The 24,439-nt window shown below is 42.3% G+C and overlaps 1 protein-coding gene across 3 annotated transcripts in view; it reads right to left on the bottom strand.

The window, feature by feature from the left end:
• Nucleotides 1-268: 268 nt before the first annotated feature.
• Cyfip1 (cytoplasmic FMR1 interacting protein 1) overlaps nt 269-24,439 on the bottom strand; it is an 84,745-nt gene continuing 60,574 nt past the window's right edge. For all 3 annotated transcript variants that reach the window (XM_004661941.2, XM_004661940.3, XM_045144996.1), the window contains 11 exons: nt 21,954-22,073; nt 18,882-19,081; nt 14,021-14,108; nt 12,958-13,101; nt 10,210-10,300; nt 7,846-7,976; nt 6,110-6,182; nt 5,263-5,357; nt 4,177-4,415; nt 3,563-3,710; nt 269-905 (listed from right to left, as the gene is read on the bottom strand). In XM_004661941.2, coding sequence (XP_004661998.1) covers nt 741-905; nt 3,563-3,710; nt 4,177-4,415; nt 5,263-5,357; nt 6,110-6,182; nt 7,846-7,976; nt 10,210-10,300; nt 12,958-13,101; nt 14,021-14,108; nt 18,882-19,081; nt 21,954-22,073 — 1,494 coding nt within the window. In that variant the 3' untranslated portion in view covers nt 269-740. The remainder of the gene's footprint in view (nt 906-3,562; nt 3,711-4,176; nt 4,416-5,262; nt 5,358-6,109; nt 6,183-7,845; nt 7,977-10,209; nt 10,301-12,957; nt 13,102-14,020; nt 14,109-18,881; nt 19,082-21,953; nt 22,074-24,439) is intronic.

Raw genomic sequence — 24,439 nt, 5'->3', positions numbered from 1 at the left:
CTGTTGCCTCCAGGAAAGGAAGCAAACATAGCAGGGCATAGTGTCCCTCTTTCATAGACTTGACTGAGCAGGCAGCACAGCTGTTGTCTTCCATGGTCTGTTTCATTTCATCGCTGCCAAAACTTCAATGTAACGTGCAGTATGTGCTCAGGTGACTAGAGTAGTGTTTTCAAGATGCCATGACCTTGTCTTGTCTTGTAGTTTGATTTAAACCCATTCTGGGAAGATGGAAAGAAACAATATGCTCAAGCCAATGAATGAACACAAATGGGCTTTGGTAGTTTTATTTCTCTAACCTCACAATTAGATTTTGTTACAACTTGAATCTAGATAAAGCAGAGGAATCAATCAAGTTCACTATCTTAACACAGAGATGGGACAAAAAACTATTCATAAAAGACCATCAAAAAAATTCCTGAACAAAGCTAGTCATTAAGTTTAATGGCAATTGGTAGAGAATTTTTAATGTAATTAGCTGATATTATGCTTCTTACAGGAACATTTCATATGAAAACTGGAAATAATTTGTTAAGAACAGAATGGCAACAATCAGCAGCCAATACAGGCTTCCTATTTACCAAAAGCATATACAATTTTAGTCTAGAAAAATAAGTCAATTTTATAAAATTAGGCTTTTTGATCAAAAAGCACCTCCTTGAGTAGGTACAGATAATCTCACTAAACAGTTTATGTCAAGACAAACATGCCACCAGAGTTACTGCATGCTATGGGCTCAGCCCTCAGCTGCTGGCCAGAGACTGGTGGATGGGTGGCTGGAAGCAGCGTACGTGCTCCACAGGTGTGCTCTCCCCATCACCCGACTTCAAGTATTTGTCCAGGATAGTGATGATCTCATCGTTAAGGATCTGGAACTTGCGAATCCTCTCCACCATCTTCTTCAGTGGCTAAAACAATTAGATCAGTTTTATTATTAGAAATTTTTCATGTTTCAAAATGTCAGGCTTTTCATATTTCCTAAAAAAATGACAGCAAATATTGACCTACAAGTTACATTTAAAAAGAAATAATTTGGAACAGTCAATATATTTTCACTTTAAATTCACTTTGCTGCAATTTTGATATTAACTGTAGATTTTTAAAGTTTTAGGGCACTATTGCTAGGAGTTCAAAGCCAGTTTCAGATCAGGTTGGGGTACAAAGTGAGACCCTGTCTCCAAAAATCAAAACAAAGAACTTCCTGTGTACCAAAATCCAAAATATGGAATTATAAAGATGAAGACAGTATGTTTAGTACAGGGAAATCAGTAAACTGATGAAATACACGTCCCAGGCTTCTAGCATGACAGTACTGTGGACAGCACTGCTTTGACCGACTGGATAAAGAGTAAGGGGCCAAAGCTTCAAAGCAGGGCTGGAGAGAGGGCTTAGTGTTTAAGGCACTTAACTGTGAAGCCTAAGAACTCATGTTCAACTGTCCAGGTCCCACATAAGCCAGACACACACAGTGCAGTACTGCACGTGTGCACGGAGTTCAAGTGCAGTGGCTAGAGGCTCTGGCACACCAGTTCTCTCTCATGCACGTGTGTGCATTTTTTTTTAAAGCCAGTCTGTTGGGCTTGCTTCAACAAAACCAAACTTCAAAGCACTGTTGGTTCTGCCCACACAAGAGCTACGCAGAGGCCACCTGGAACAGATGTGAACAATAACACTGGAATAAGGAGTTTTCCTAGGCTGTGAGCAAGTTAGAATAGAACTGGAGACCTCACCAAAAGCTGGGGTCCTTTTAATTAGGCAAATTCTCAGGCTAACTTGGTTGTGGGCAGAAGCAAATGTAAATCTTGGGTGGAAACTCACTCAAGGTTAAGCTTGAAACAAAGAATCCAACATAAGGTATGAAGAGCCTTCAACACTCAATTCCAAGGCCTTCAGATAAATAGAATTGATAGATACTAACTAAAATAATAAGATGGAAGCTGGATGTGGGGGTGCACATCTTTAATCCTAGCACTCCGGAAGAAGAGGTAGGAGGATTGATAGGAGTTTGAGGCCGGCCTGTAGTGAGTATTCCAGGTCAGCCTAGGCAAGAGCGAGACCTTTCCTCCCAAAATCAAATAACTTTAGTTTCAACAAAAGTTTTTACCACCAAGACCTGAAGTAACAACTTGGAAATAAGTTTATGACTTTTTAAAAATAAAATTCAGCAGATTTAGTTGAAGTGAATTAGTGATCCGACAAATGTATCTGAAGTGCATATTCTGGATGTAGCACAGAATGAAGGAAATGGAAGTGCTGGGAGCCAGAATAACCCATTAGAGATGTCCACACCCAGCCCCTCGCATCTATGGATATGTTACTTTTAAGTTTACACAGTTGCTTATAGGTTTTCTCTGCTAAACCCGAGGGCTTTTTCTGAGTTCTTATTCAAAAGATGCAACCTTTATTTTCTCCCTTTCTGACTCTGGGTACGAGTCCAAATCTTAAGCATGTTTACCTTGATACTGTTTTCTCTAAGGTCCCCTATTTATTTACAGTGACTTGAGTTCCACTGCCGACCTTAACTCTAATAGAGGCATGACTTGCTGTTCTGCTCTTTTTATTTCTCCTCCCTGTAGCTGCTGAGTTTATAGAGACGCTTCATTCTGAATCCTTGCTCATTTTCTCTCTCTAAGTTAAATTCCTTTCCCAGTGAAACTCAGGCTCCCTGTAATAAATTTGCAACCCACCTTCAAGTCCCTTGGTTGCTGGGAGCTTTCTCTGTAGCTAGGTATATCTTGGCTTTATTTGGGTGACTTTAACATCGAGGGCTTTGAGATAAAGGGTAACATCTGAGCTGTCTTACTAGTTAGAAATACAAGATGTGGCAGAATAGGATGTTGGAATATTAGAAGGGCTTGGCCTACTGTTGCTAGAAAGTCCAATGTGGAAATCATGAGAGGAAATGTGGGGTGACAGCAGGAAACAGGACCACATGTGTACAAATATGAAGAACTGATTTCAGCCCAATCATTTGAGTGTGAAAGCAGATGCATCCTTCAGGTCCTCCCTCCAAGGAAAATATGACTTGACTAACATTGATTTTGGCTTTGTGAGACACCACCTTGGGGACACAGCTGAACTATATAGACCTAGAAAAGTGTGAGATAGTCAGTGATTGCATTTCTGTCATTAAACCTGTGTGTGGTATTTGGTTTTGGGAGCAAAAGAAAAGTAATATAATAGGTTAAGCCATATGGAGGAAGAGAATAAGGTCTAAAATAATAGACTACATCCCAAGAGAATGGGAGATGATAAAGTATGAGGAGAAAATGGACAATTGAAAATAAGCAGACTGAAAAGCACTGACTTGGAAGCCAGAACAGCACTATGCCAATGATCAAACAGTAAAATATGAAAGAGATCTAAAGCAAGCGTGACAATTAAGACTTCTTCCCCTACCCCACTCCTGACTGCTTTATTTGCCCATTATATTTAGATTCACTTTTGGAATGGAAAGTTTCAGTTGCTGGAATTTTATATATTGGGATTAAAAAAAAAATACTTCCCAAAAGAAAATTTGGTTTTGAAATATGTCTACATAGAGTCAAAGATTTGGTCTACCTACCACATTTTTGATAATCTCATCTTTGCCATCGTGTTTCTGGACTTTGAGTAGATGGTAGCAGAAATCAAGCACAGCAAAGCGCCGCTGCTGCCCGAGCAGCACGATGATCATGCAGCCAGCCCAGTGGAGCCCGTCTCCAAAACACTGCCTGGAAGCACAAAGCATTAATAAACTGTCTCCAAAGGTGGGCCAAGCCATCAGTCTAGTTACTGTCAGTGCCCCCCACACTTCCTCAGAAGACTGAGCAGCAAGTGATATCCCTACTTTGCATAAATGCCATTTGGGATTGTTCTGCATGCTGTTTCCTGATCATAAGTAGGTCACACGTCTTTGGCCTGGCCATCCAAGAAACGTGAACACCCAGTTTGCATTTAGTTGCTAAGGGTTCAGAGATTGAATCCTCATCCTGATTCCTCTCCAGTATCAAGCAAGAAACCCCACTTTAGTGCATTAAAGCAGCTCAGCGTTTGGTCCATTTCCAGAAAGGCTTGACCTTTTGTACCAGGTTTGCATGTAAGGGTGTTGTCCCCATCTATTGCCCCCACCGATTCTTCTACTTCCCTTAGAACTTTCCTGTTCTAGTAAAGTGTCACACTGAGTACACACACACTTACTCCACGGTAAACTCATGGGTCCCCACAGGAATGCAGTAGACAAACTGCATGGCACTCCACAGCCTATGAAACTCCACACACTCATCCACATGCATGACCCCATTGCTGGGTAGAGGCCCACGCCAGATAGGGTCATCCAGAAAGGTCCGGATCCGTGTTAGGATGACTTCAAACATAGACAAGCCACAGCAGAGCCTCTCCTTGGTCAGCAAGTCCCCCTCTCTTGCAATTGCAATTTGCTACAGAAAACAAAATGGGGTGTTACAGACCAAACCAGGACATTGAAGGTTGAAACTGAAGTACTCAACAAAATGCTAGGGTGGCAGAAGAGTAGGTCAGCAACCTATGTGTGCCAAGATTAAATATACTTGGGACTGGAGAAATGGCTTAGCAGTTAAGACATTTGTCTGCAAAGCCAAAAGATCCCTGTTCAACTCTCCAGGACCCAAGTAAGCCAGATGCACAAGGGGGCACATGCATCTGGAGTTCGTTTGCAGTGGCTAGAGGCCCTGGCATGCCCATTTTCTCTCTCTCTAATGAAATTATTTTTAAAAACTATTAAATATGCTTTACAGCCAAGAGTATAGCCATCCATAAATGGAAGCAACTTTGCTGTCATGGCAATGTCCAGATGCATTTCTGATTGCCAACATGAAGTAGGTCTACTGGTATCTAGGGGGGACAGACCAGCAATGCTACTACCCATCTCACAATTCACAAGAGCCTGCAACACAATTTTCTGGTCAAAAATAGCGATAGATCCAAGGCTGAGTAAGCCAAATCTAGTGTAAGTTGATATAACCTTGCCTCTTGTCCCAGTTTCCTTCAAGAGGAAAACCCATTAAAAAAGCTTTAATCATCAAGCAGTGGACAATTAACGACAGGTGACATCCTTGTTATCAAGTGAGGTGCTAGGCCCTTTACATATCATCACATATAAGCCTCACAACCATGCCATGGAGTGGTTGGTCATGTAGTGGACCCCTGTGGTATAATCATGTAATGTGGATGGAGATTCAAGCAGCCTTGACCTGACATAATTTCTAGCCACTCCCAATCCCTTCACTAGCAGCCACAGCACTTTACCTGCGGGGTCCCCAGCCTTTCAATCAGCGGGACAAGATGCAATGGGGCATACTTGGACTCCAGTCTTTTCATTTTGGCATCAAGTCTCTCCCCCTCTGTGGTAGAAAACAGTTTATTACAATTGTGCTCTTTTGTAAGATGAAACAATTACAAAATTATTTTGTTAAAGTTTACTCCATGGAAATAAAATTGGCTCCTTTGGAAAAAGTGTGTAACAGAACTAGTGCATTCAATATTTTAAGCTGAAAGATGTGTTTGTGTGATGTAATCATTTGAAGTCTTAATTTGGATTAGTGTGACTCCATCACCAGTCAAAACAACAAAAACAGCCCAAATATCACATCAAATAGAACATGGAAACTATTTGTCCAATGTCCATTAAAAAAAAAAATTTTGAGAGCGACAGAAAGAGAGAATGGGTGCGCAAGTGCTTAACTGCTAAGCCATCTCTCCAGCCCCCAATGTCCATTTTTCATAGTATAATTTTTATTGACAATTTTCAAAAATGTAAAATTTTCTTGTTACCCTTCTCCTGTACTCTTCAATGTACATCTTTTACTAACTTACTAAAAGCTCTAAATATGACCTAAAAGAATAATAATTCTCTGAGACAGTCGTCAACTGAATGGTCAGTCTTGTATGCCCCACCTTTGTGTTCCCAGGATACTTTGAAGCAAATTCTAGATATTATTCTAGTCATAAACACTTCAGTTCCTGCATACTAACTAGGTTAGATGCACATACCTCCATGATCCCTGATTATCACTGGACAGGCACCAACCCAGAGTTAAGTGTCTGTGTAAGGGGAAGTAAATCTGAACTCTAGTTCAGGGATACAAAGTCTCACCTTTCACATGAACTCGTGGCAAGATGTTCTGGAAAGGGGCTGCATGCAACAGGTCACATACTTCTTCCAAAGACTAAAGCAGAGAATAGGTCACATCAGTAAGTATATACCTACCTCACAGCAAAGATGAACACAAGACGTCTGGTATGGAAATCAAGTAACCTTTGCTACCTAGTATAAAATAAGCCTATTCATAGAATTCTTTGGGACGATGGCAAGAGTAGGCTGTGGGAACTGCTCACTTGAGGTACTGACTGAGCCCAAGGGTGGTGAGCACAATGTCACGCCTTCCCACGACATGGAAGGTGTCTACTGAGGAAAAGAGGAGTCAAAAGATAACAGGTTCTCTTGGAGGTTGCCACCTAGTGTCATACCTAAACCTGGACACAAGCCTGGCAGGTTTAGGTGAGTTTAGGGCACCCTGTCCTAAAATGAGAATTGCTCCTACAAATCCAAAAAAAATGTTGAAGTCAAGACACTGCTTTAAAAAGCAATATAGGGCTGGAGAGATGGCTTAGTGGTTAAGGCATATGCCTGCAAAGCCAAAGGATCCCTGTTCATTTCTCCAGGACCCACATTAGCCAGATGGATAAGGGGCACATGCATCTGGAGTTCCTTTGCAGTGGCTGGAGGCCCTGGCCTGCCCCATTCTCTCTCTCTACCTCTTTCTCTTTTATAAATAAATAAAATTTATTTTAAAAAGCAATATAGTGAAAGTCTCCCTGGACAGGTCTAGAAATGTAATACTATTTCCATTAAGATGCCAAAGTGCTTTTCCAAAACATTCTGCAAACCAGCTCTGAAACTTACAAGGAACAGCAAAGAGCCACAAAGATTCAGCATTCTCAGGAAAAGGAATAAGGTATAAAAACATGACAGACAAAACTGCAGCTGACTGGATCAGATGTGGGTTCTAGTTCTGCCAGGGCAGGCAAGATGACATCTCTGTGGCCCTTTGGCCCTGGCTAACTGTCTGTAAGAAAGCTATCTTGCTCCTTGGCCTCCTTCAGTACCAAAAAGTAAAACATCTGTATGATGCTCAAATAGCAAAGTGTTATTTTGAGGTTCTGGGGATCAAACCTACAGCTTTTACATGCTAAATAAGTACTCTTATCACTGAGTTACATCCCTGGCCCACTAGAAAAGAACATTAAAACATTATTTTATATATTTATTTTATTTACTTATTTGTTGGAGAGAGGAAGAGGCAGATAGAGAATGGGCATGCCAGGGCCTTCAGCCACTGCAAATAAACTCCAGTCACACATGCTACTTTATACATATGGCTTACATGGGTACTGGAAAATCGAACCTGGGTCCTTAGGCTTTGCAGACCTTAACCACTAAGCCATCTCTCTGGCCCATAGAAAAACATTTTATTTATTTGCAGGGAGAGAGAATGGACATCTCAGGGCCTCTAGCCACTGCAAATGTACTCCAGATGCATGTGCCACTTTGTGCATTGGGCTTTACATGGATACTGGGGAATCAAACTTGGGTTAGGCTTTTTAAAAAGGCAAGTGCCTTAATGAGCAATCTATCTAGCCCATAGAGCAACGAAACTCATTATATTCTAGTTTTCTACCTGTAGGAAGAAATTTCAAATAAACAGCCCTAAAAAGAAGGGTGCCTTACAACAAACACAATTCACCTTGTTCTCCACTTTGCTTTGCTTTGCACCCTAAGAAAGAAGCCTGCTTGGCTCCCATTAGCCTGGGCTGGCCTGTTGTACTCACCAGGCTTTGCTCAATGAGCAAGCAGAAGAGGACAGCATTTCCCACCTCCCGCAGGTTCTGGAAGCACACTGTTTTCAGCTCTGCATACTCCACTATGTCCTTCAGCTGGTGGTGGAAGAACTCCAGGATGCCTGAGGCAGAAATGAGTGTTTAGCTTCAGGGAGGTGGGAGTGAAAAAGAGCCCCTAGCACCTTGGGCAACCAGCAGGGAGTGCTGTCATTTGACACTACCACTGTGTTCCAACATCTTTCCCACAACATCGAGCTATTTACCACCTGGGAATGTCCTTCCCTGTGCCTTAGATCTGACACCTTTCTCAGTCAATTCTGTATGTTCAGAGAAGGCTACAATGACAGAAAATCTCACCAGTTCACAAAAATAATGGAGAGAGGCCACAGCAACATCTCTAGTGGTTGATGAATCTCTACAAGCATAAAGGAATGTATCTTATCTAAAAGCATTTCCAGAACCTTCAGCTAACATTACAAAAACTCTGCATACTTCTAAGATCCACAGCACACCAGACATCTTTGCCAATGCCTGCACAGTGTAACATGGCACAAGAAAATGCAAACCAGTACTTCCTGATTTGACCCTTATACCCAGTGCCACCCAGTCAGTTGACAAACCAACTCCAAAGTATCCATGGATGTGTGGAAGACCTAGAAGAGCCCAAACCACCCTCAGAACAAGTCTGGACTTAACACACTTCCGATAACTCACCCTATAGGTCAGCCCTGCAAGAACAACCTTCCTGCCCACCTGAGACCTAGCCCTTCCTCACTAGGGTCTATGGTCTTACTCAGTCACCATCACCCACTTGTCAGTGTTATTGTCTAATGGGCTTAATGGGCTGGAAACCCCACCTGGGTCATCCCTCAATAAGCATTATTTTTAGGGTGCTGTGAGCCGCTGGCCAGTGCACATGCTTTCCCTGGACTCAATCTAGCTTCCTCTTTAACATTTAAATTCCCATCTCTAGTTATTTCCTCAACACTATTCATCTGTTTCCTAATGATGAACTGAAACTGGACTCTTATGCAAGAGCCATACTGATGGTTTTCATTTATGATGGCAGAGTGGTCCCTCCATGTGCCAATAAGAGCCCATGCTTGGAGCAGATGGTCTGCAAGTCATTTAGCAAGATTGGCCTTTAGTTGTCCAGCTATGGTGGTTCACTTTGATTATCAATTTGACTGGATTGAAAAATGTCCATGGGGACTAGTAGAAAGCAAACCTTTGTGGGTATCTGAATAATATTTTCAAAGATAATTAGACTAAGATGACTGGATAAATGTATTCATAATATAATGGACAAAATTATTGGGAGGTGGTGAAAAGTAAGTGATGGGGCCTAGCTGGAGGAACTAAAGTCACTGGGGCATGTGTTCCATCTTGCCCTGGACCCATCCTTTATTCCTTTTCTGGGCTGCCTCTGCCACCAATGAACAGCCACCTTTTCCACATGATCCCACCACACAACAGCTTCAAAACAACAGCCCCGTGGCAACGGACTGAGCAGTCTGAAGCCATGACCTGAACTTCCTGAAATCGCTTTGCTCAGGTACTGGGGCACATGATGCAAAAGTAGCAAATCTGCCAGCTCTCAAGAGCCTATTATCAGAGATAAAAGGCAGTTTTAAGTGACAAAGTCTCCTACAGCCCAGGTTAATCGTTAATCATGAAGCTACATTGTTTGAGATCATCATGGATATTTACTTGGATAGGTCAAGACCAGCCTGCAGTAAGCCACGTGGGCTGGCTCTGGAGAACACATGCAAGGACTTCAGGTGAAGTCCCTGCAGCTTGTGAGCAGAACAAGCTCAAGCTGGGGTAGAAAGTCATCTAAATTGACAGGACTGTCTAGAGGGTAAGAGAACAGGAGGAAATAACAGAGGGAGGGAAAGGAACCCTTCATTGTGACTGCCTTGAAGGTTTCTCTCCATTAAGCCCAAGACAGCCTTAGAAACTATTAGCCACACCTCTGCTTCCCTTGTTGAATGGATAATCTTCTGCAGGGGACATGCAACAATATAGTGTTCAAAGATCTCATCAGCCCTTGGTACCTGATCCTTGCTGGCTAACAAGGGGACCCCCTCAGCTTCCAACACTGATTTTAAAGCAACTTCTTGCACACTGACCTGCTTCCTGGTTGTAAGGTGTACTTTCTTATTCTACCCTAAACAAGCAGGCTCTGGTTTGGGCGTTCTTATCTCCTGTTGTTTCCAGCAGAATGCAAATCTAATTCTTCTCAGCAATTTCCAATCTGTACTATGGTCTTAAGACCTGGCCTTCCCCCTCCTCTCCAAGGATGCTCTCTTAGTGCCAGTGTCCCAAAGGGCCACTCCAGGTACCCTCACTCACCAGGAGAGCCGTACTCATGGCGGGGCAGGCGGCAGATCTTGGGCATCACCTCCGTCAGTGTCTTCACGTACTGTAGGACTGTGCCTTGCAGCTGTAAGGGACACAGGTAGTGTTAGCCAGCAGCCTCCACTCTTGAAGGCTGCAGCCAGCGTTTGCTCTGAAAATGAGTCTGGTAGCAAGATACAGTTATGACCAAGACTACAAAACCATCTGGCTGGAGAATAAACTATGGAAAGAGCAACCTCCACCAAGTATCTTTACACAAGTGACTAAATTCTGTCTAAAATATAATTCCTTGGGCTGGAGAGATGGCTCAGTGGTAAGGATATTTGCCTACAAAGTCTAAAGACCTGGGTTCAATTCCTCAGTACCCATGTAAAACCAGATGCACAAAGAGGTGCATATATCTGGAGTTCATTTGCAGTGGCTGGAGGCCCTGGCATGCCCAGTTTCTCTCTCTGCTTGCAAATAAATAAAAATATTAAAAATTAAACTATAACTCCATTAGGTTGGAGAGATGGCTCATCAGTTAAAGGCATTTACTCTCTAAGTCTGATGGCCTGGTTCAATTCCCTAGTACCCACATAAAGCCAAATGCACAAAGTGGAACATGCGTCTAGGGTTCATTTGCAGCAGAAGGAGGCCCTGTTGTGCACTCTCTCTCAAATATAAAATATAATTTTTTTTTTTTTTAAGGTAGTGTCTCACTCTAGCCCAGGCTGACCTGGAATTCACTCTGAAGTCTCAGGCTGGCTTTGAACTCACAGCCATCCTCCTACCTCTGCCTCCCGAGTGCTGGGATTAAAATCATGCACTATCATGCCTGGCTCAAATAAATAAATTTTAAAAATATTTTAAATACAACTCCCATTACAGGACACAAGTGGTCCACACTTGTGTGGCAGAGGATGGCAGAAGAGCTTAGATCCCTATTTGTCTCCCATGTATACACATCACCACCACCAAGAGTACCAGCAGTCTCGGGGAGCAGAAGCCCTCAGCCATAGGAAGGTAAGTAATTTTAAAACTCTCCAACTTACCAAGTTTTTAAGAATAGGATTTCTAAGCTGGGTGTGGTGGCTACGCCTTTAATCCTAGCATTTGGGAGGCAGAGGTAGGTGGATCGCTGTGTGTTCAAGGCTACCCTGAGACTACATAGTGAATTACAGGTCAGCCTGGGCTAGAGTGAGACCCTACCTCGAAAAAACAACAAAAATAAATAATAAATAAATAAATAAAAATTTCTAGTTGGGGGTCTTGGCCCATTTTAAGTAGATTCCAGGGTCACAGCTATGCAAATGACCAAACTCTTTTACATCCTTATTAATTTTAAATTGTTATCTGTAGGTTATAAATTTATCAGCTTCTCAGACTTCTGTCAGCCTTGGCTTTGAGTTACATTTAAGACTGCATCATATCTTTCATGGGTTGCTGCTGTAATCAGGTGGCTGCTAGTAGGCAGATCACAGGAAACAGGAGAATCTATACTCAGCAGTAAAGACACCTGAAGGAATGTGCTCAGTCACAGAAAGATTATTATATAAGGAAGGGAGGGTGGCAAGAGCTCAGAGACAAAGTGTACACATGAGACCCTGGGTTCAACCCCCAGCATCACAAAAGAGTAACTGAGAAAAGACTGAAGTTTTTCAGTGAATGATAGAAATAAATCATGAATTAAAAAAAACAAAACTCACTGTATCCTCTTCCCTTTCAAAGACTTGGCAATTATATGGCTTCTATGCAGACAGTGACACAGAGATAATCTCTGACCTCAGTAGGAGGTTAGACATGTGGATCTGAGTCCTCTATTCAAGTTATAGTCTCTTGTCATCCAGAAAAAGGTACAAGCTATTCACCTCATTCTTAAATGAGCTCTACCTAGCTCCTGGAGCCTTTCCACTGTGGTACCTGAGAACCACGGCTTCACAGCTCACACTCCCTCAGAGTTGCTGCCCTTGTCCACCACCTATGGGTCTGAGCAGATTTGTAGCTCCTTGTGGTCAATATGCTCTATTCTATTTACTCCAACATAAATGTTTCTTTGAAACCAGTGTTTTAGTGAAAACCAGTATTTCACAAATGGAAACAGAAGTCTTTGGAGAACACCCCCTCCCCAGACAATCAGCAACAGAAACACAAAGAAATAAAGAAAGCAGGTTAAGCAACCATCTTTCTGTTAAGGCCTCCTGCTGTCTGTGTTGTCTTCCATCTCCCACAAGCCAAGGACAGAAGGCATGTAAGAAGCAATATTCTTATATTGAAGGCAATACTTTAGTTATTGGAAACTTCTGTAGCTGGGCACAGTGGCATATGGCTGGAGTCACAGCACTCAAGGCTGAAGCAGGACAACTGCCATGAGTTTGAGGCTAGCCTGAGTAACACATAGGTGTTTTGGATCCCTAACTCAAAAAAGAAAGAACAGAAACTTCTTTGAATCAGCAAAAGTAACTTAGTTGGCTCTTCGGCTGTTTGGTTCCTTTCTAAGAGACAGTGTCTTTCTAGGTTACCCAGGCTGGCTTCAAACTCCTGAGCTCCAGCCCTGCTCCTGGCCCAGCCTCCTGAGAGTGATACAGGCATGCACCACAGCTCTCAGTGAAGAGGTGGCAAGCAAAGGAAGCACATGAAGCCAGGCAGAGCCATTCCTCTGCTAGAAGATTCATGGCCCAGACAAAAGAGAAGACCATCTGGCTAGTTCTCTATCCAGTGAGGTCATGCCACGTGAAGGAAGCTCCTTCCAGGGAGACTCACCAGGCTCTTGACAACCTTCAGCAGCTCCTCCATGACCACTGCAATGCCCTGGTAGCCGAGCAGCCGGCAGATGACTTGAAAGTGAGGAGGTCCCACAAAGTTCCGGTAGCTGCCATAAATGCTAGAGTAGGCCAGGTTCAAAGCCTGCAGAACAGGGGACAGACTTTTCAACATGCAGGTGATATATGAAGAGGTATTCAACACACTGCTATTTAATACACCACCTTTCAATGAAAAGAACCAGTAACTGGCTTTATTAAGTATACTGTCCTTATTGATAGGTTTTCAACCTATTATGTAGAGCAAACTTGCTACAGCAGAGGAGTTCAAGAACAGATGGTGAAAGGACAATGGAAGCTGCCCTCACAGGCAGATTCTCTGAAGCTGAGGAGAGCAGCCCCTGAGAGCAGGAGGGCACCTCTAAGCCCACGGAAGGTCCAGGTCCAGGAGAGCTCAGAGAACCCTAATGAAAACATTTAGTGCTGCAAACTTTCCTCTCTAAGAAAGTAAAAGATTATTTTTACAAAGTAAGTGAAGTAAGGTTAGATGAAGAAATAATTACAACTGAAATATAATGAATGAACCTTAATGTTCCTTGTGTTTGTATTTCTTCTTTTATATATGATGATTATAAGCCATAAGTGGCTCATAATGACCTAATAAAATGTTATGCTTTCATTTTTATAATCACATGGTGTAATCAGCAATGCCTAGACTGCAACTTTGTCATAATGGCTATGGCCTGGGAAAGATTATGTCTGGAAAAGTGGGGTGCTGTGGAGAACTACACCATTCACTTAGCAGCAGAATATGGAGTCCAGATGGGGAAACAGAGAGGGAATACATCCCTTGTGGAGCAAGCTTACAAACACATCCTAAGCACATCTCAGCTGCTCTGCCCCAGGGTCAGGAACCACATGGTGGCTAGCATTAGTTTTTGGAGAGATCTGTAAAATGAGGCCATTACTACCAAGGGGTTTACTGTTTAATCAGCAGGCAGAATGAAAAATGTAGGAAATTAAACATAATCATTTGTCTTTCACTGTACATTAAAAAAACCTACCTTGGACCCATGCAAATATTGGGGTTGTGCATTAGGTTGTTTATCTCTCTGAAATTCCTGAGAAAATGGTAATACTGTCCGAACAAACCTAAACAGGAAAAGGTTAAAAAAAAATTAATAGTAAGTCTTTAGCTTCAAAATTTTCAATTACCTCTCTTTTAGCTCTTCCAGTTAAGTGATATAATCACAAATAGAAAAATTCAAGTAAATCAAAAACCACAGCATAAAAAATATATAAATACTCTAAAATACAGTAGATAAGGGAAATCCATAGCTTAGGAGCCAGATCAAGAACATCCGGTGTTCTTACAACCCAAAAACACAGTCTCCAAGTTCAAAAGAGAGTTTGGCCTGTTGTCATCACATCACTCTTTTTGTGTCATTTTCGAAAAGGATCTTTATCATGGTACTGGCAGCATGTTAATATCTCTGGTGTTTCACAAAACTTGACTGGTAAGTATGTCTACATGTGTCCACCTGACTTCATCTGTCTGCCTCTGTGTATATGAATATGCATGCCTGCATATTCGTGCATATACACACATATATGTGTATGACCAGTGTGTGTGCATACACCAGAAGCCACACACTTGTTCCAGGATGATCACATTAGGAGGCACCGATGTCTGAGCGCTGAGCATGAGGACAGCCTTTTTCAAAGGGTCCTGGGCTTTGCCTCCAGTGTGGTGTTAAAGACTGAGGACATAGACAGCAGATGATAGTCCGAGCCTGTACTGCTGAAGGGAGCCCAGACCCAGAATGAAACACACACCTTTGGTTACAGATGACTTTTTTTTTGGTTTGTTTGTTTTTTGAGATAGGATCTTGTTCTTGCCCAGGCTGACCAGGAATTCAGGGTGGCCTTGAAATCACAATAATCCTCCTACCTCTGCCTTCTGAGTGCTGGGATTAAAGGTGCACACCATCACGTCTGGCTCCAATTGTTTTTTTTCTACGTCTACTTACAGGTTGATTTGTTCACCCAAATGTTTAAAATCCTGGTCAGATTTTGAAAGTAGGGTTTTGTCTGCTATGTAGCTTGGCTATAATAATGGTCAAAGTAATGTAATTTTACAAGTGTTATCTAAAGGTTAAGTATATAAACAAAAACAATCAAAATATAGGTATATAATATATGATGTAATACTGATATTAATCTATATTTCTAAATAGTATAATTCTACAACTCTTCTTGATTTATCAAATTTAGATACTGACTGATTCATAGGTAGAAAATTTGGCTATTCTTGGGTCCTGAGGAGCACCCCCATGGAATTTCTAAGTACCAAGAATGATTTTTGTTATTCATGGGGCTTCTTGGATCACACCTGAGTTTATGCCAAGGAGGAACTTCAGGGTCAGAATATGCCAGAAAGACAAATTATGTGACTATGTGACCAGAGTCTGAAGATATGAGCCAGGTGGTGTCCATGGACCTGCTCGGACGGGAAGGCAGCAGCAGATTGAGTGAGCTCCCTGGTTGGTAGCAATCTTCCAATATCATCACACATGCTTCATCACCGGAAGGGAGACACATCCCTGAGATGCGAACAGCTTTGTACGTGGAACCCTGCTAGACATTATCATGTGTCTCTTGAAAATCTTCTCTTCTGACGGAGGGAGTGGGAGAGGTGTTCTGAAAGCAGCCAGCTGGTCAGCAAGCAGGGAGGGTGGTAGCCCAGGAGATCCCAACCAGTGGCTGGCACCGAAGTAAAAGCCATCTCGTGAGGGCTTCAATACTGGAGTTTGGCAAGCATGTTCCAGTTCCCTAGCAGTGATATGAAGGTTCACCACCAATCCCACAGCCATACTCCACACTTATTCCCAAAGTGGAGTCTAGCCTTTACCTTATCCCCACCCCAAGACACAATGGGCCAGTAGGGATCATCCCTTTTGGTATTTTCCACTGTTACAGTTTAAAATTCACCAAATTTCTAAAAAATAAAGACTAATAATTGGCCAAACAAATGGATATTTTCATTTCACATACTGTATTTACAGCTTTAGTTCATTTTATTCTTTTCTATATCTCTCATTTGTCTCTACATTATGTCTAATTTTCTATTTAAAGATTTAACAGCCAAGCAACCATGATGACACATGTCTCTAATTCCAGCACTCAAGAGGCAGAGGTAGGAGGATCATTGTGAGTTTGAGGCCAGCCTGGGACTACAGACTGTTCCAGGTCAGCCTGGCCTAGACCCTACCTCAGCCACCCCCCCACACACACATAAAAGATTCAACTTAGAGTATATTTATAAGTGCTAACATTCTCATCTCTGAATTCCTACAGCCCTGTAATTTGCATGTTTGTGTCTTACTGATAGATCCTTTCCCTTGGTTTCAAGGTTACATTTTCTTGCTACTTGGCATACCTGGCATTCTGGACTAGGTGGTGGGTATTGTGATGTTTTATTGTCTGGGTTTTGTTATCCTTTATAGTGTTGATTTCTTGGGCAACTGGCAGCTAAGCGTTCATGTGCCAGCAAGACCCTTTAATGCTTTGGTTTTGGCATTTTATGTGTGTGTTGTGTGTGTAAGAATGTATGCATGTGTATGGTTGTGCCGGTGTGTGATGATCATTGTAATGATCAGCAAGGCTTGATCTTTATGGTGGGCAACAAAGACAGCGCGTGTGAATGATCTTCATGGTGAACAGTAATGACACAGCATGTGAATGGTCTTGGTGGTGACAGCAATGACAGAGTGTGTGAAGCAGGCCCATGAGGAACTCATGAAGATGCTGGTAGAGGTTGGCTCCAGGACTCCAGAATGTTCTCCTGGCATTTGCCAACAAGCAGGCCCTCCCCAACACCATGAATGCAGCAACATCACAGACAAGGTGGAACTGTACTTTCTAAGCCCTAAGAACTCATACATTCACGCCACTTGTGCCACAGCAGGGCTGGTCTCTGCGAGGAACTGGACTGGCTGTCCAATCAGCTGCTGAATCAGAAGTGGACCAGACCTCTTCCTCCCCGTGCTTCCTCCTCTTCTCCCTCCACTTTCCTCTCCTGTGGAGAACATGTACCTCTGTGGTCCTGAATGTCAGAGCAGTCTCCAAGCACTGGCCAATGGGCACTGCACTGCATGTACGTGTGCATGTACAGCCTGCAGACAGTTTTTACTTAATGAAATTGTTTCTGTTTTACTAAAATAGTTTCTGGTACTCCTTTGCAACATTACTTAGTTTTCTTACTGTAAAGAGAATCAACTCATTATCAGTGCTGAGAAGCAACTGGGCTTCCAGAGCCACTGGGCTGTGGTCTAGTGTCAGGATGTATTTGGTGGGTGATTGTTAACCAGAACTCAGTGCATTTAAAAAAACAAACAATTAAGCAGGGCTGGAGAGATGGCTTAGAGGTTTAAGGTGCTTGCCCACGAAACCTAAGAACTCATGTTTGAATCTCCAGGTCCCATGTAAGCCAGACACGCAGTAATGCAAGCACACAATGTCACACGTGTGCACAAGGGGGCGCAAGCATCTTCAGTTTGTTCACAGTATCTGGAATTTGTGTGTGTCAGCTGAAGGACCTGGTGTGCCCATTCTCTCTCTCTGCCTCTTTCTCTCTTTCAAATAAATAATTTTTTAAAAATTAAGTATACAAGAATACTTGAGCACACAGAAGGGAGACTTCTGCTAGTTCCATCGGGCCAGCTGTCCCCTTGTGGGAACAGGAGACAGTAACAACAAACTACCATGGCAGACTAGGGGACCACGGTGGGGTGAACATTGTCCCATCTGTCTCATCTGTGGTTGGTGTGTGGCCAGGCTGGTGGCAGCCCACATTCCCAGTTTGCTCTTGGTTCTGCTTGGATGTGCTGGAGGGAGGTCAGGGTCTCACCAGGAAGAGCGCGAATGAGCGGGGAGAATCACCTCACTGCAGGCCACATTTCAGAGCTGCAGCACCTCCACATGGGAAGCAGCTTCCTCCCTCACTCTGCCCAGGTCTGATTTGTCATTGAAAAAGATGACCTTTGTTTTTAACTTTTTTTTTAATTTTAAATTTTATTTATTTATTTTAGAGAGAGTGCTAGAAAGAGAGAAAGAGTCAGAGAGAGAGAATGGGCACACCAGGGCCTCCAGCCACTGCAACTGAACTCCAGATGTGTGTGCCCCCTTGTGCATCTGGCTTATGTAGGTCCTAAACCTGGGTCCTGTGGCTATGTAGGCAAGTGCCTTAACTGCTAAGCCATTTCTCCAACCCTGTTTTTTTAACTTTTGTAGTTTGATAAACACTGAAGAAGCTGAGCTGTTAAATCTATCTTGGGGAAACCTCAAAACTGGTTTATTTGGCGCCGTGGAACCTCTTACTGCTTTCAATACACACTTAGTAATCAAGGATTCTGTATACTTGTTTTCAGCTTTCATCTTGACAAGCACTATAATTACTGCTATTAGGATAAAGTCTCTTAACTATTAAAAGAATGCTAAGTGACCAATTCTCTCACATTCATTCCAGATGGAAACATAAGTAGAGTCATCTGCCACATTGCAACATCAGGGAGGCTTAAAATAGGGAAACACATCCCCAGCAGCCATTTCCTATGTACAACAAGACTTCATCTAGAGACACAGCCAAGAGCCCTGCACAGAACCGTAGCATCTCCCCCCACCCACCCCTGGCCCAGGCTCCAGCCTTGGCCAAATCCTTCCAACCCCAAGTGCAATCGCCACATTGGTGCAAATGCTGGTCCAGGGCTCTACTTGTGAAGAGAATAAGCAGGGAAGGCTGAGGGCCCAGGACATGAGAACTCACGGGGAAGGAGAGGAGGAGGGACATTTATGGGCAGCCATTCTCTGAAACCACCAGTGGGCAGGGGTGTGCAGATGCATCTGTGACGCCCATCTCATACTTACCGGTTGGTGGAGCCGTTATAACAGTAGTTGGGCAGGAAGTCATAGTTAAGCTCCCAGAAGACATGAAGGGTGATTCTCCCGTAGGGCGCTGACACATTGTGGTTGGCTTCTCGGAACATGGCATCAAAACTGTCTAGAGTCAGGTACCTGCTCAGCAGCTTGTGTGTCATGCGGTTTATTTCTAGGAGGCCATCCAGCTCCTATAGGACCAGAGATGGTGTGAGAACAAAAACGGGCCTAACAGGAAAGAGGCATCAACCTGCTGTCTGCAATCCCCAAGAGGGCCATGTGGTCTCTGGGAGGCCAGCATAGGGGGCGAAACGTGAGGGGTTGTACTGCCATGGCTGCCAGCATACGGACCAAGAACGTAAGTAGCAGGGCTGTGCGGGTGAGCAGAACTCGACTCTCATTCTTCCTATAGCCTTTTTCTGATGTGGTCATCTCCACATAACCCACTGCTGCCCTCCAGCTACCCTCCAAGGAGGGCAGAGTCCACTTGAGCTCATCATTTCTTTCCACTACTGCCCTGTAATGCAGCATCTAAGCCCCGAGCCCCCTCTCTACCAGCTGCAGCACAATCCGGTTGGCTGTTCATTCCCATGTATGGGGATTGACTCAGCTCTTGCTAAAATATCCATGATTATTCAGAAGCGTGCACTAAGCTAGGGTATAGTTCAGTGGTAGAGTGAATGTCTAACATGCATGAGGCCCTGGACTCAATTTCTAGTAATGCAAGAAGAGAAAAAGGGGCAAAGCTGGCATGCCTTGTAGGCTCTCTTATCTGCATCTTCTCTTCCTAGGTCAGTTACACAGTCAGTCACAATTCAAAAATATTACAAGAAAAAAATGCCAGAAATAAATAATTCATAAGTTTTAAGCTGGGTGTGGATGTATAATCTCAGTACTTGGGAGAGGGAAGAAAGAGGATCAGGAGTTCAAGGTTAGCCTCAGCTACAGTGAGTTGGGAGGCCAGCTTGGCCTATAAAAGACCTTCTCTTAAAAAAAAAAAAAAAAAAAAAAAAACTTGGGCTGGAGAGATGGCTTAGTGGTTAAGTGCTTGCCTATGAAGCCTAAGGAGCCTGGTTTGAGGCTCGATTTCCCAGTACCCACGTAAGCCAGATGCACAAGGTGGTGCATGCATCTGGAGTTCGTTTGCAGTGACTAGAGGACCCTGGTGCATCCATTCCCTCTTTCTGCCTCTTTCTCTGTCGTTCTCAAATAAATAAATTTTAAAAAATTTAAAAATTAAAAAAAAAACAAAAAACTTCCAAAGGCAGGCGTGGTGATGCACACCTTTAATTCCAGCACTCGGGAGGTAGGAGGATTGCCATGAGTTCAAGGCCACTCTAACATGAGTTAATTCCGGGTCAGCCTGGACCAGAATGAGACCCTACCTCAAAAACAAACAAACAAACAAACAAAAAAACCAAAAAAACTTCCCAATTTTCAAGAACTTATATTAAAGTATATTGTTATAATTGTTCTATTTTATTGTTGCTATTCATATCTTCCTGTGCCTAGTTTATAAATTAAACTCTATTTTAGCTAAATAAAATAATAAGAAACTATTTCATCTATTAATTTTTCCTTTCTATTGTAACTGAAAACTACAAATATGAATTGAATTAATTTCTATTGAATTGATTGTCTGGGTCAAAGCCTTGAACAATTTTAATCAAAATCATATACAGCTAATGTCAGTTGTAGTACAATAGCCTAGTTGTAAAGAAGAGGCTGTAGTGGTCCCTGAACGAGAACCGGAAGGGCTGTGCTCACCCTCCACCGGCTCATGGGGGCGTAGGCTGCGCGGGCGCTCACCAGCCAGCCGCCTCCTGCCAGCGCCTGTCTCACTGCTCTGACCGAAGCTTATCCTCCAGTCCTGGACAATCTTCCCTAAGTTTTTTCATGTTCATTTCCATCTGCTATGACATTTATTCTTGGAAGATGAATTTGGCTTGGTTAAAAAAAAAATTCTTCATTTATCCTTGCTTTTCTTGGCTGCTGGCAAAGGTCTGAGAACAGATTTACTCCCTGCCCCTCTCCTTAAGCACAAAGAAGTTTTTCTTCTCCTTAAAGTACAGTGTTTTCACTGGAATATTTTTCTTTCTTTCTTTCTTTCTTTCTTTCTTTCTTTCTTTCTTTCTTTCTTTCTTTCTCTCTCTCTCTCTCTTTTTTTTTTTTTTGAGGTAGGGTATTGCTCTGGCCTAAGTGTGGTGGTTTGATTTAGGTGTTCTCCATAAACTCAGGTGTTCTGAATGCTAGGTTCCCAGCTGATGGATAATTGGGAATTAACGCCTCCTGGAGGGAGTGTATTGTTGGGGGCAGGCTTATGGGTGTTATAGGCAGTTTCCCCTTGCCAGTATTTGGCACACTCTCCTGTTGCTACTGTCCAAATTATGTTGGCCAGGGGGTAATGTCCACCTTCTGCTCATGTCATCGTTTCCCCCTGCCATCGTGGAGCTTCCCCTCAAGCCTGTAAGCCAAAATAAACTTTTTCCCACAAGCTGCTCTTGGTTGGGTGATTTCTACCAACAATGTGGTACTGAGAGTGGGGTTGCTGCTAGACACCTGACTGTGTGGCTTTGGCCTCTTGGAGCTGATTTTCAAGAGGAATGTGGAAGGATTTGAAAATTTGGCCTAAGAGATGCCTTGCATTGCTCTAAGTACAGCTTGATGGACTACTCTGATCAGAGTTGAAAGGCTTAAATGCCATAAAAACTATGGAGCTACTGAGCTAGCTGTTTGTATGAAAAGCTTGTTTTTATGCCTGAGTCCTCAGAAGTTGTGCAGGGTTGCTTTGCGTAGAAATGAACTGGTGTGAGCAGAGGATATGGCACAGAAAAAATGAAATCTTTGGGCCTAAACTCACCTGCAAATTGTTTGAGAGATAATTTATTCAATGTAAGCATTATCTACTCTTTGCAGTTGAGTTGCAAAAACCTAGATACTAAGAAGATACTTGTATATGTCATGCTCAATTAGTGTCAATCTCATTACCTATCTAAGAACCGAATATACGTATTAGTTCAGTTTATCAATGGGGATGAAAACAAAGCTAGTTCTAGTACTTACAACTATTGATGTCAAATCTTCACTTTCAAATCGTCCAATTGCCAGTTCTAGAGATTTATACATGGCTGCTGAAACACGCTGTGTAATCAGACGATTGAGGTCAATTGACCTTCCAAGGAGCTGGAAGAAGAAGTGAAAATGTCAAGGTAAAGAGTAAAGATAAAAACCATGTGAAGGGCTGGAGAGATAGCTTAGCAGTTAAGGTGCTTGCCTACAGAGCAAAAGGACCCAGGTTCAATTCCACAGCATCTACATAAGCCAGATGCACAAGGTGGCACATGCATCTGGAGTTCATTTGCAATGCACGGAGGCCCTGATGTGCCCATTCTCTCTTTATCTGCCTCTCTCTCTCAAAGAAATAAATTTTTTTAAAAGTTGTGAATTTCAAATAGCAAACAAGTAACAGCAAACCATACTTCCAGAAATCCATGTCAAAGACGATGACAAAAATTTATTGTTGAAGAATTTCAAAGAATATCACTAAACATTTTTGACAAAACTATGTATGCAGGTGTTGTAAATAAATACCCTACTTTCCTGGTGCTGAAATTCTTCAAATCAAAGCCTTGAAAGATTTTTATAGCCTTCTCTAAACTAAACGCACACTTAAATTATGTGTAGAAATCCTGAGTCTTTTCAGGAAACCTTGGTACATCTGGGTATGTCAATTATGACACACATATAAAGGTATTCAAGACCCATCTCCCATCACACAAAGTAGCCTGTGTAGTCTATCATTTCATATGTGTTATGATGATAAGTAAGAGAAAATTCTTCCATCTGCATTTTAGGGGCCAAAGAGCTCATCTTTCAATGTCACTTGAAAAACATAAAAAGCCAGCAAAGTTTTGGTGAGAAAAGTCCCAATATGAACATGCTGGTTACCTGCAGAAAGACAGGCACTAGGTTAAGTGGAAGTTTTCTCGACTATTGTCCATATTTTCCTATTTTGGGGTGGCAGTAGTGTATATATGTATGTCTGTATACACACATACATATACAAACACATACACATAAATATATGTAAATATATTTTATTATATTTATATATAACATATGTTTATGTTATAGCTTATATTATATATATAAATATTTATATTATATATTTTATGTATACACCTATAAATTACTTAACAGTATGAACTGTATCATTATAAGAACATCAAAGCACACTTACATTAACTAAGACAGCTATGACATCACTAGGTGAATTTTTTTTGTGGTATAATGCTGGGGATGGAACCCAGAGCCATACAAATGCTGGGCAAGCATTCTGCCACAGAGCTAGATCAGCAAGCCAGGTGATGCAGTCTTATCAGGATTACTATTGGCATATACAGTCTAAAATGGACCCAAACATGAGTAAATCACTGTTTTTGTTTTTAAGGTAGAGTCTTATTCTAGCTCAGGCTGATCTGGAATTTACTATGTAGTCTTAGGGTGACCTCGAACTACTCACGGCAATCCTCCTACCTCTGCCTTCCATCTCCCCAGTGCACCTGGTTTCTATATTGTTAGGGATCAGACCCAGGACTTTATGTGTCCTAGGCCAGCATTCTACCAAGAGACATCCCTAGCTCCTATGGTATATTTTGGTGTTTTTTTTTTTTTTTTTTTTTTTTAAATGTGCATGCTGCAGACTGAACCCAGGTCTGCATGGGTATATAGCAAGTTCTTCTACCCACTGGGCTACATCCCTATACATCCTATGGTGTTTGTAACTAACAACAGAATACAAGCACTGTCTATTTGAAATTCTTTGTTTAGGCCAAGAGAAAATTCATCTTTGATATTGTAAGCAGACAGGTGCTTTTTAGATGAAGTCTATTTATCTATTTATATTCTTTAATTTTAGTTAATTTTATCACAAAATAATGAAATTCTTCATTATTATTATTTTGGATCTTATGAGGTAGGGTCTCAGTCTAGCCTAGGCTGATCTGGAACTCACACTGTAGTCTTGGGCTGGCCTTGAACTCATGGCAGTCCTCCTATCTCTCTCTGCCTCCCAAGTGTTGGAATTAAAGGCATGTAACACCACGCCTGGCTTGAATTTCTGGTTTTTTGAGGTAGGGTCTCAGTGTAGCTCAGGCTGACCTGAAAATCACTCTATAGTCTCAGGGTAGCCTTGAACACATGGTGATCCTCCTACCTCTGCCTCCTGAGTGCGGGATTAAAGATGTGTGCCACCATGCCTGGCTTTGGCTTGAATTTCATTGTAACATTTCCATACAGATATATCATTATACTTTGCTCATCGTCAGCCCCTGCCTCTACCCTCTTATCCTTCTCATACTGGTTTTGTTTCTTCTCAAAATTTTCCCTCTTCTGCTTTCATATCATGTATATATTTAAATACACTTAAATCTAGAATATGTATGTGAGAATACATGCAATATTTGTCTGAGTCTGGCTCATTTAGCTTTACATGATTATCTCCAGTTCCATCCATCTTCCTATGAAAGCAATAATTTCACTCTTCTACA

Source organism: Jaculus jaculus, chromosome 3 (assembly GCF_020740685.1).
Source record: "Jaculus jaculus isolate mJacJac1 chromosome 3, mJacJac1.mat.Y.cur, whole genome shotgun sequence".
In the NCBI taxonomy this organism is placed as follows: Eukaryota; Metazoa; Chordata; class Mammalia; order Rodentia; family Dipodidae; genus Jaculus; species Jaculus jaculus.
Note: the sequence above shows the minus strand (reverse complement) of the source record. Positions and strands in the feature narration are given on the sequence as shown.